This window comes from Bemisia tabaci, chromosome 3, assembly GCF_918797505.1.
Source record: "Bemisia tabaci chromosome 3, PGI_BMITA_v3".
Classification (NCBI taxonomy): domain Eukaryota; kingdom Metazoa; phylum Arthropoda; class Insecta; order Hemiptera; family Aleyrodidae; genus Bemisia; species Bemisia tabaci.
In genome coordinates this window covers 14108349-14120720 of record NC_092795.1, presented here as the reverse complement: position 1 = coordinate 14120720, position 12372 = coordinate 14108349, and the positions used below count along the sequence as shown (strand labels likewise).

The 12372-nt window shown below is 39.1% G+C and overlaps 2 protein-coding genes across 7 annotated transcripts in view; both read right to left on the bottom strand.

Moving 5' to 3' along the window:
- The window catches only part of LOC109033264 (protein D3), a 59509-nt gene that overhangs the window by 42785 nt on the left and 4352 nt on the right, over positions 1–12372 (bottom strand). The window contains exons 4-5 of one of the 6 annotated variants that reach the window (XM_072297882.1): positions 11685–11763; positions 10064–10214 (exon numbers count right to left, since the gene is read on the bottom strand). The exons of the other annotated variants lie outside the window; for them this stretch is intronic. Coding sequence (XP_072153983.1) covers positions 10082–10214; positions 11685–11763 — 212 coding nt within the window. The 3' untranslated portion in view covers positions 10064–10081. Of the gene's footprint in view, positions 1–10063; positions 10215–11684; positions 11764–12372 lie in introns of those variants that run through there. 6 annotated transcript variants of the gene reach the window in all.
- LOC109033263 (protein D1) lies at positions 4406–9414 on the bottom strand. Its single transcript, XM_072297874.1, has 6 exons — positions 9272–9414; positions 8718–8890; positions 7321–7447; positions 6250–6390; positions 5314–5389; positions 4406–5014 (listed from the first exon to the last, which is right to left on the bottom strand). The coding sequence occupies exons 1-6, from the start codon at positions 9279–9281 to the stop codon at positions 4747–4749; spliced, it is 795 nt and encodes a 264-aa protein (XP_072153975.1). The 5' UTR covers positions 9282–9414; the 3' UTR covers positions 4406–4746.

The following is a 12372-nucleotide window of genomic DNA, read 5'->3' as shown; positions in this document are numbered from 1 at the left end:
TAGTATCAATCATTGATGATGAAAAAAACTTACCTTAGACAATACTGATGAGATGAGGAGACCGGTATGTTTTAGCTGGAGGCAAGGAAAGTAGACGTAGGATCCAGGGATCCTTCTTCGGTTACCAGACTTTATCGATAAATGTTTCTGTATAGTGTTACATTTAAAACACACAGGATTTTAAAATAACATACGTTTATAAAACGTGGGAACGTTCTGAATGATATTGAGGTGTTTGTTGAAGAGTTAAGAATGATTTACACGCATTGAGGAACATCCATGGTTTGAGCGTTGGACTGCCGGAGTGTGTTCTGAATTAATAAGTAACAAAGTACCTATACCTTTACAGCTTTTAACATGATCCTAAGGCACTAAACAATTGATTTACAAAATAAACTTACCTTCAAAAAGTGACAAAAAAGTAAAAACTCATGAAAATGGCCAAATATTGAGCTAATGTCCATGTCTGTTATCACTAAGCAGATGTAAACAATCCCCATTGACTACGACAGTCTTCCTTAAAAATAGGGTTTATCCCGTCGGTTCTTATTTATCTAATGAAGGTTTTAACCATTTAAACGTACGAGGAATCCATTTCTGATTTCCATTTTGATCAAAAAATTATCGATTGACTCGATATTTGCATTTGAAAAGCGGCTGTCATTTCCTTACGGGAAAATACATTGTAAGTGAAGAAGAAACCACATGGCTGTCGAACCATTTCACGTCACAAGCACAGAATATATAGGCTCCACCAATCACAAGAATGGCGGTTGAAAAACGACCGTTTTGAATGGATCGGTTCCAAAAACAGCTTTTTTTGAGTTTGAGAGGTCATTTCAAGGTTTTTTTGTAGCGCCATCGTTCTTTTCGTGAAATTTGCCATAAGAATCAGGCATCAATTTGCAAATCCCCGCACCTTGCAACAAGCCCATTGGTTCGGAATTTGATGGTCTATCCAGGGTTAATGTCAGTCCTGAACTCCACATACGTCCCGGTGACAAATACATAATGTTGTCTTGGATACATAATATTTTGATTTAAATGCATTTAAGTGAATGAAGCTGGCAAATGAGGACACTAACTTCCCTAAGCCGACCAGAATCAAGTAAATGATGCCAATCCGTCCAGTGGCAAGGTGTGAATTATCTGTTATCTATATTAATCATTTGAAGCTATGGCAAAGAATCGATTATTAAGGTGTTCGTTGCGAACATCCTGTTTATCGATCATTTTTCATAGGTTCAACAGGCAGCTCAATCGATAAATCGCAAAGCACGCCACGCCACTGAATTCGTCGCCTCCCACACTAAGGCACTCCAACTTGTTTTCTGCAACTCCATTGCAAAACAGTTGGTTGCAATATCTACAAAAACAATTCAGTTTATCCAAGGATATGCTCAAGTGCAATTTCATTTATAAATGTAGCTTCTTTTTGCGTGCAATCACGGGAAAAATCATCCAGAAACGCCAAACCTCTCATCAGTAAAATTAATATTTGCTAGTTTTTACAACGTTCGCATGCAGTTACGCTCTTTCATGTCGGGAACTACAAAAGGAAAGAGGGACAACCACCATTATTCCAAATTAACAAATTTTATATTTAAATATCTTAAGTATATACAACGAAAAAGAAGTTATTAATATACACTGTATAAATATCTCTACTGGCAATTCAAAGGAAAATTATCAATGTGAGGCTGTTGAAGAAAATTGGTAAAAATGTGGTGCTAGATTGCATCAAGCTGAGGAATAAGTCCTTTCGAGGAAGTGCAGGACTTAATGATACTTTTTAACGTTGTGCACTTTAAGTTAAATGGAAAATATCGTAAAATAGATGAACTTACCTATACACAAAAAGCTATCTTACAATGTTGATCTGGGAAAACAGATCATATACAGAGTTATTCAAAAGTTACGCACCACTGGCCATAACTTTAGTTCTAATTATGATATCGATTTGCGGTTTGTGGCGTCCTTCCTCATATCGAGGGGGAAACTTTTTGAGGTACTTTTCAGTTCTTCACCCCCCCCCCCCAGGGGGAGGGGGGCGGGGGGCAACTCAAAAATTTCAAATGGCAACCCCCATCATGTGATACATCGTTAGAAAGAGCATGAAAAAAGAAAATTTTTGGCGCAAACTGGAAGTCGATCTGACCCCCCTGTCAAAAGTTAGGGGGGTCCAAAGGTTATTTAGGGGGTCCGTACCCTCATTTTTTAGAGTAGCTTCGGCGGCTCTTGGACATACCGTTTCTCTTTTCAAAGAGTCCTCGAATACTCCAAGTCTGATACCGAAGTCTTCATATTGCCCCCGGGCCACCACAGCCCCCCCGTAGGGGGGGATGGGCCTGTTACAATGAAACATTGCATTAAAATGCGAAAAGTCACAGAAGAGCTTCAAACTTAGCATCAAATCCAAGTGGAACTTCTTGCCAATGTTAACGCAAACGCAGCCTGCGACTTTAAAGTGAGTTTTCAAAACTCTTAGCCCCCTGCCCCCCCCCTCATTTTTGGTTGCAGAGCGGGTAAAAACCGGGAAATTCACTACAAATAATGCCCGAAACTAATGTCCAACTTGAGGAGGACCCTTGAAACGTTGCGATCAGTCGGAGCATTGAAATACAATGACTGCCACCCCCTTAAAGTACGGAAACATCCAAAACTCCCCCGCTGCCCCCTCATTTTTCGTTGCGGAGCGGGTAAAAACCGGGAAAATCGCCAGAAATGATGCCCGAAACCACTGTAGAACTTGACGAGAACCCTTGAAACGTTGCGCTCAGTCGGAGAACTGCAACACAGGAACTGCCGCCCACTTTAAGGACGGAAACATCCATAAAACCCCCGCTGCCCCCCTCTTTTTTCGTTGCAGAGCTGGTAAAAACCGGGAAATTCGCCAGAAATGATACCCGGTTCTTACCAGCTCTGCAACGAAAAAAGAGGGGGGCAGCGGGGGTTTTATGGATGTTTCCGTCCTTAAAGTGGGCGGCAGTTCCTGTGTTGCAGTTCTCCGACTGAGCGCAACGTTTCAAGGGTTCTCGTCAAGTTCTACAGTGGTTTCGGGCATCATTTCTGGCGATTTTCCCGGTTTTTACCCGCTCCGCAACGAAAAATGAGGGGGGCAGCGGGGGAGTTTTGGATGTTTCCGTACTTTAAGGGGGTGGCAGTCATTGTATTTCAATGCTCCGACTGATCGCAACGTTTCAAGGGTCCTCCTCAAGTTGGACATTAGTTTCGGGCATTATTTGTAGTGAATTTCCCGGTTTTTACCCGCTCTGCAACCAAAAATGAGGGGGGGGGGCAGGGGGCTAAGAGTTTTGAAAACTCACTTTAAAGTCGCAGGCTGCGTTTGCGTTAACATTGGCAAGAAGTTCCACTTGGATTTGATGCTAAGTTTGAAGCTCTTCTGTGACTTTTCGCATTTTAATGCAATGTTTCATTGTAACAGGCCCATCCCCCCCTACGGGGGGGCTGTGGTGGCCCGGGGGCAATATGAAGACTTCGGTATCAGACTTGGAGTATTCGAGGACTCTTTGAAAAGAGAAACGGTATGTCCAAGAGCCGCCGAAGCTACTCTAAAAAATGAGGGTACGGACCCCCTAAATAACCTTTGGACCCCCCTAACTTTTGACAGGGGGGTCAGATCGACTTCCAGTTTGCGCCAAAAATTTTCTTTTTTCATGCTCTTTCTAACGATGTATCACATGATGGGGGTTGCCATTTGAAATTTTTGAGTTGCCCCCCGCCCCCCTCCCCCTGGGGGGGGGGGGGTGAAGAACTGAAAAGTACCTCAAAAAGTTTCCCCCTCGATATGAGGAAGGACGCCACAAACCGCAAATCGATATCATAATTAGAACTAAAGTTATGGCCAGTGGTGCGTAACTTTTGAATAACCCTGTATAAGCTTTTGTCCTTGCGTAAGATTCTTCATCACACTCAATTTCAACTCAATATTACAGGATTTCTCTTATTTTTTACCTGTCATCTGTTAATTAGGGTGAGTCCGGATTCCGTCCCGAAGACTCCGAATTGCGTCCGGCGGGACTCTCCGAACTGCGTCCCAGATCACGTCCATTTAATTCTTAAGGAAAAGGTGTAAATGACAACGCTGCTCACCTTTTTCTCATGTTGATACCAATGTCCGGAAAGCAGAATAAAATAAATAGGAATAGAGCGGTGAATGGTAGGCTTCGGTTGACATAAAGTTCCCATATTACAAAAACTGTTTGGCGAATGGTGATCAAGAGAGTCTCGTCGTAAACTGGAAAAGCAAATCATCCAGGGTGTAAAGGGCCCGTATTTTGTCTCGGTAGTTTCACTTGAAAAATTACTTTCTTACTGGAAAAAAATGTCTGCTGCTGCTTTCTTTCAGAGTTGCTGACTTTTGGTCCAAAACGTTGTCGTCAAGTTTTTTGGTGATTGTGTTTCGTATTAGATTTAATAATTTAGCCATCGATACTAACTTTTAAAAAACACCGGGAATTTTTCACTGAACATGTTCGATCATTATCGATTGACATCGCCTTTCAAATGCGGTGTTGCCACCTTCCCGATGTATGCGCCGGACGCATTTCGGATAGAGCTCGGGACGCAATTTGGAATGTCCAGGGACGCAATTCGGATACAGCCGTTAATTAGAGACACTTTGATCTACGTAAATTCAAAATAGATCCACATGGAATTTTCGAGAAATGCGGTTGGATCATCCGTCTTCCTCAGCTTGAAGAATCGAGATCCTCATCCTCACCGTCATTCGTGGCCATCATGATGATGATAATCATTATCATCATCATCATCATCATCATCATTTTTATCTTTGTCAAAATAGGTTAAATTTTTAAACTGGTGAGGTAATTCTCCGTTCACTCGATATGCATCGTAACTGTAATCATCACTACCCGTTGATGAGTTTTGTCTCCATTCTGCGATAAAAAAGTTTATTGCGATTGGATCTCCTAACTTGTATTTGTTCGCAAATTTTCTCGTTGAAAAGTGTCCCCTTGAAGTATTGTTTCGTCTGTAGGGGAGAGCAAAAGCAGGGTTGCGTCATCACATTCTGATAATTAATAAACATCTAAGTAATAAACACACTCGTTGTCTCATCAACTTGCAACGCTGAACATAGCCAACACTAAATAAGTAAAACAGAAAACAACCACGCACTATTTCCTGGAAATTATATTTATATCGTAAGAATGTGTCTTGGATAAAAAACTGAGATAAACCACTAACTCATCATTTCGCTTCTTTTCACCCTTCGGAGTATTAAATATCTACAAATTAAAACAAAAAAGGTATAATATGAAATATACCTACTCATGCTTCAAAACTGGTTCGTTGAATGTTAAATTTCCCGGCTGTTTGAATATGAGAAAAATATATCTGTGGAATCCTGCAAGAATAAAATTGAGATTTTGGATCAATGGTATGGATAGTGATCGTTTTGTTGCCCTCAAGTCGATTAGCATACCCTTAAAAAGTAGCACTCCACATTCAGGAACCTCAGGTACATTATGACGCCGACACTCACACAAACAAGGATTATTACCTCGGCTGCTTGTACAAACACTTTTGATGATAGGGCAATCTTTTAAGCGCTCAGCCGATAGGCAGCGCTTTTTGATTTCGACTTGCCTCTAGAGTACTAGTATACTAGTGCTAATTCGTTTAAATGGCGCACCAGCTCATCGATGTGTAGGCTTTTTGGGGGGGGGGGGGGTCCAGTTTTAAAATAAATAAAGCTGTGAAAACTGTATTTTACGCTTTTAACGTAATGCGCAGGTAGTTTCGATCGTTTTTCTATAAGAAAATTTCTTAGCGGTAGAGTAATTCTTATCGAAATTGATCGTTGAACTCAAATGAAGCCTAAAAAAAACGCGCCTGATGAGCTCAACGGTGACTATCATTTTCGGGAAACGAAAAAAACGCGTTTACGGTTTCCTTGGTAACCTTTGTTTGCTATCAGCTGATGTTTTATTTCCATTACCCAGCCAAGTCGACGGAGTTTATACTTCCTTTCTTCACTAAATACATTGACTAACACCTGAGCGCTTTTCTAATACGACAGTATTAGAACTTTCCCGCTTGTTTTTTTTTTTTTGCTCGATTAGACATTTTTCTAAGCAAACAATTCGAATGAAAATACCATGAAAAGTGGAAAGAGGTTTTTTTTTTTTTTTTTTTTTTTTTTTTTTTAATCAATACCTATTGACTGGAGAAGCAGATTAGTATTGCATCTTGTTTAAATCGAACCTGTGCCCTCCAGAGGATCCGGTCCTACATATTCTACAAGCGTATCCCCGAACAGCATCAACGGATACGCCGGCATGTTCACGAACATCCAGTGATTCCATTCTCGCAACGTGTGGTTTTTCCTGGATGGTACGTCAGGATCTATGAGAGAAAAAAGAATGCAGATGCATATCGACGGTGAAACTACCAAACCACGTATCTCGTTTGCGGTGTTTAAAAATCTACGCTCACATTTTATTTTTTTGAAGTAGACCAAATCAATATCATTCCTTGAAATTTTCACGGAATTTTCTCCGCACAAAGAGGAAAAATCACAGAAATTTTCAAGACTGGATGTTAAGTAGTTTTTCATTTAAAAAATAAAGTATGACAGGAAGTCTGCGACGTCGCAAACCGAGATACGTGGTTTGGTAGTTTCATCGTCGATAATTACTTGGCCCATTCAAGGGTATTTTGCCATGAGCATCTAGAGTTTTAAATAGTATCGTCTAAACCCAGCCTCCACCCCGTAAATTTACACCACAGGAAATCCTTCAAACTAATACACTGGCTCGCCTCATTGCATAATGCAATTGAAAAAAGAAAAAAAGCAAGATGAATTTCTGAGAATTATTGGTTAAAATTTTGGCTGCAAATTTTTCGAGGCCGTTTCCCTTTATACTGAGAAGACCCAGACCCTTCCCAGGAAAGTGGAGGTTAAACCATCCTTAGAAAATTGCTCTAGCTACGCATATGGTCGCTGCTAATCTATCTCTTGTATTGGAATATGCTCTTGTCGATCAACAAGTTTGCCTTAAAAAAAAATTTAACAGATACCGGCAGACATTTTCAACCGGTCAGAGGATAGAGTAAAGCTTTATAAGGACAGCTCGCCCAGTATCACTTTACTTTTCGCAGCTTCCCATTTTTTGTCGATCAAAGCTCAACTCTATCAATGTTGTGAGCCAAACCGTGCAATTCCCACTGAAGAACGTACTTTTTCTCTCTTTTTTCTTGCTTTAGTAAAATGAGCTAATAACATAATGTTTGATAGTTCATATTCAATAGACCTTCTGAAAGTAAGAAACTAACCAACCATCATCAACAAATATACAGCACCCTTCTCGATTGGCCATTTGATGAGGAATGGTGATTTGCGAAGATCCTCAGGAACCAACGTATTTCCGAATTTGGCTGTGATTCCATGCAACCAGTGAACCTGCCAACACCAGAAATTAGAGACGCTAGGAGAGGGAAAAGTCGATGATGTCGAGTGAAAGTTGTTTTCTGAAGATACGATTCTGAATAAACGATGTGAATTTTAAAGAGATTTTAAATCTCTCCTTTGAAAATTGCTGACTGCTAAGTAGAAGATTATAGGAATATATTTGTTTACGGTTAAGTGTGAAAATATGAAAGTATTCACAGTTTGCAAGTGCGCTCAAAATGTTACGTACTTACTTTTATCAGTATCCTTCACTTAGTTGTAGCCTAATACTCCGAAAGGTTTAGAATCATAGTTTTTATGACCACACAGTGGATCGAGTCAAAAAGAGAGGTCGGACATAAAATTTTTGGCTAAAGCTGCAAATTTTGATGTTTATTTCGTCACATTTGAAATTTTAAGAGGCGCGCCTCTAGATGAAAATTTCACGAGGAAACCAATGGAACCATTTTAGAACCTCAAAATTGTGTATAAACGGAGTTAAAGCTTTTTAAGTTTCCAAATTTTGTCCGACCTCTCCTATTGACTCGCGCGCTCCACTGTGAGCCACCTGAATCTTGCAATGCCTTAGCGGGTAAACTGAGGCATTGGTAAATTAATTATCGGTTTTGTAAGTGTTTTGCGTAGGATTTTCTATCCTACTAAGGTCATTAGTTTTCCATCAATGGCGTCTTTTGCGCGAAGTGAGGGCTCATTTTACTTCATAATTTTCAAACATTGATAGGTGATTTATTTTTTTCGCCGTCTCTGTACAACTAAATATTAATTATGAAAGGCGTGAAGCATGCTGAAGTCATAGAGTACAATAGAGTTGCAATATTGTGGAGCGCCGATGAAGAAACTTTTTGAGGCTGTTTTGTCCAGTACTATACTGAGACTAGTGTGCGGCGACTGGCGATTCCGTATGCGCGGGGTCCTAGCTCCGGTCTTCGCTCAGAAAATACAGGTATAAAATGTATTTAATGAAAACCGGGAGTGTTGTACATTTTTGAATTTTTTATGACTTCGGTGAACTCAATTTGCCAAAATTCGCGGAAAATAATGATTGATGTAAATGAATAAATCTCGAAAACCACACGCAGCCCGCGATTATCCCACAAACCGCCGCGCGTGTCATAAAATGCCAAACGGTTCCCAGATGGTTCCCACGTTCCGGCGAACAAGGAACTCGGAATGGCCCGTTCATGGATTGACTTCATCGGCGCTCCAGTACATTGGGACTCTATTGTACTCTATGGCTGAAGTGTATAAATATTCAACGTACCTTAATTGCATGTTTGGGTGAAACATCGATCACATCCGGGACAATTTTGTGATCTGTCACCAACTGTTTGATTGTATCGGGTTCTAATTTACCTACTTTGATTTCCGGGCGGGAAGTTCCCTCCAAGCGGTGAAAAAGAAGTGAAATGCATAAGATTCCAGAAAGCATGTTTTCTAAATTAAAAAAGGTTTAGAGCAGGCGAATGAGTATCTTATCTGTTCAAATGCTAGAAACGTTGCCGAAAAAAGGAGGAAAAAATGGAAAAAATCGTTCAATTTTGAACCATATCAGTGTCTCGGGAGCGGGAGTAAAGAGGTACTGAATTCGAATTTTTGGGAGAATTTAGCCTTTAGACTCTACGAAATTTCCAATTAAGGTTCCCAGTGAGTGATATATTTTGTCGCCCCATCTTGCACATGTTATACGAGAAGAAGTCCCAAATATTCTGAATTACATCGGAATCAATAGAGTTGACCTAACGCGCGATTTTACCAGATAACTCGAAATGGCTGAAATATGGAAAAATGAATCACAAGACTAAAGAGTTGCCTTACCGTTGTCCATCAATGATGATTCCCACGTGTTTCTGGTGCGGACTATCGCGTTCTTATCTCTCTCTTTGATTGTGAGAGTTGAATTACTCCTGGCCTGAGAACAACTGTCGTCGCACTTGACGTTGACAATTTTTAGAATTTTTCTGTAATCAAAGGCTGAGTGTCTTATGCCCCCGTATGATTCATAAAGAATTTGATGACTATTTATTTTACAGTGTGCTGCCACTTTTCAAAGCTTGAAAACTACATGCCGTAAAATGATTTTTTATTGGCTGCAAAAATTTTAAGGATGTATTTAAAGTAATAAGTTGAAAGGCAATATGAGTTTTTTTTAAGAATGTATTTCGTCTTCATGTCACAGCGAAAAGAAAGAAATTTAAAGCGCAATGTATAATCGCTTGTTCATCCGATAAAGATATTCAACCACAGTAATACACATTTGTCGAATAACTCAGGAAAGTTAAGCATGTCATTTTCATTTTCGTCTCCACAAAACTCTAACAATGAGGGTATGAGTGTAATCATGCTTCGGCTAAGCAGTAAAGAAAGAAACTACCCTATATGTAATCGGGTCACTCATTTCTGAAAACGCGTGTTTTAATTTTTTTTTTCAAAAACTAAAGTATTCTTTTGTAGCATGATGTTGCAAATTTTTATCATTTTTTTTTTGAAAAATGTTTACCAACATTTTTATAAAAGCTACGACATAGATTTTCATCCCCCAGAATCCAAGATCCAACTTAAATTAATGCCATAGAGGGCTAAATAAATAGTCTCAATGGAAGGACGTACATTTTTAATAGTCAGTAGTCAAGATGTTTGAGGCTCTTTGGTTGATTTTATGAATCCAGAAGTGAAAAAATTTCCAGCAACTGGTGCAGTTAAATTGTACTTTACCATGAATTCTGTCGTATTGTGGCACGATCGTCTGCTTTCGCAAGCCCTGAAAGAAAAACGAAGGATCACTCAAACGCACAATTTGGGGAGAAAAACGGAAGATACGTGCGATTATGTGCTGCGGAGGGGCAGATATCGAAGGATAGAATAAGTTCGTTGTCTATTCCATATTAACACAAGGAATATTTTTGTCTTCGACAGCCTGGCAAAAATAAAGGCCTGTGACTGTCAATATAGTTGCATTAGGATTTTGTCATTTTAAGAAATCGACTACAACTCCGTCGGGCAAAACGTACCTACCAATGGTAAAATAGAAAAAACACAAAAATTTTGGATTCCCGGCACCGCGTCGCAGATTCTTCTTCAACTTATTCTCCAAAAATGTAGAATTATCAACGTCATTTTCTAGTATGCTCCGTGAGCTTCCAATGGAAAATATTTTGCAAAAAAATTGAATGAAATGCACTGAGGCGTTTTTTTTTTAGCAACAGGGGGCAGTCATACAGAAAAACAAAATTTTGTTAATTTTGTCTAAGTTTTTTTCTTTCTAATTCTACCCTCGTATAAACCCTTCGTAAAAAAAGAGACGACATTTGAATTGAATCGATGAATTACAGAAGGGCTCAAGCGCCAGAAATGAGAATTCGAGAAAAATGGGAATAACCGTTTTAATTGATCCCTTATAAATCTCGGAGCTCTAAAATATTAAAGCGATGAATTAATTAATCACATTATTGATTAATCTGCAATTTAAAACGGGTTGGTTCATACAGTTTCTACTGTTTTTTTCGTATTTTTGTATCTGGCGCTCGAGCCCTTTTGTAACTGACCGATTCAATTGTGAGCTGGCACGTGTTTTGCCTTTGCAAGAGGTCCTAGGTAGTAGGTACTCATGAAATCGATTCCAATGATCTATTTCAGTTTTCTGTTGTATGGTATTTTGATGACTAGGAACCTTATCGAACGGGAAAAATCGAGCTTTCGAACGAGAGGGGTTCATCTACGCTGGTAGTATTTTTAAAAAAAATTCAGGTTATAGGACTCACAATACAAGTCAAATAGGGGCTTACTTCAAATACAAATCTTCGGGGTGGTGCAACCGGACTGCATGTTTCAATTAGGAGCTACAGTTTCTGACTATAATATTAGAAAAATCGTATGTGCTTTTAGTTTCCCTATGCAGACAGGTGATTTTATGAATGAGCCAGAAAAGGTAGTTCCTCATTAAAACATGCAGTCCAATTCTTCTTCGAATCATCACGCATTCATAATTGGTTCGTTTGTATTCACGCGGAAACTTTAGCAAAAATCCCCTTCAAGCTGAGTCTGTTCTTTTATTTGCTGAAGCTTCCTTCAACTGCAGTCCTAAGTATCAAAGCTGGCCCAAATAAACCTTTCAGCCCTGCTCCTAAAATCTTAGAAACCCTTGAACAGATAATTTGTCTTCTAAAACCTCCCAATTAAAATGGACTTATTTTTTAAAGAAGTGTAAGGCCTAAATGTTTGCAATGCTTACGTAGAGGCTAAGTGTTTCCCTTCGTATAGTACTCGCCCATCTAACTGCTCCATCAGTAAGAATACAATGCGATGCAAGCCTGTGAAAAAAAAATTATAATAAAATAAAAAATAATAAAATTGAATAATCTATTATCCAATTATAATAATTATCACTGTGGATTATTTTCCTATCGCCTCAAAGTTCTAGTATACTAGAAAATGTTTTCTCTGTATTTCGTCACCGACATTATACACTGTTTGCAAATTGTCTAAATAAAAGGACCAAATGGTTTTATAAAATATTTGAATGACGTAAAGAAAAAAAAATTAATACTTTTTAATGGAATAATGCAGGTGCAACGTGTGCTGCCAAGTATCCTGAGAACTTTTACAGTTAAATAGTAAAAGTTGTGCGTCTCCGATAAAATAAAATTTGATGTGAGTTTTTCAGAGTCACAAAATATCAAGAGTTTTACAGTCCCGTGCTTTTCATCTCTTAATTCCGCTACATTTGCCGCAAAAAACATAAAATTAAAGAGAGATAATTCAAATTTTTAGCCATAATCTGTGGCAAACGGTTTGAAACCGGTCTTCAAAATTAATTGAATACGGCTAGGCTGCATTTATTCTCTTACCTTCGTCTCAGTTTTGTCGAGCAACGAATATGCCAGCCTACGAATAGCAGTTCACCATTTTAACACATACTC

Coding starts and splice junctions, on each gene's coding strand:
- LOC109033263 (XM_072297874.1), bottom strand. Junction 7,448..8,717: donor CACCCAAACATGCAATTAAG/GTACGTTGAATA, acceptor TGGTGTTGGCAG/GTTCACTGGTTGCATGGAAT. Junction 5,390..6,249: donor GGATCCTCTGGAGGGCACAG/GTTCGATTTAAA, acceptor TTATTCTTGCAG/GATTCCACAGATATATTTTT.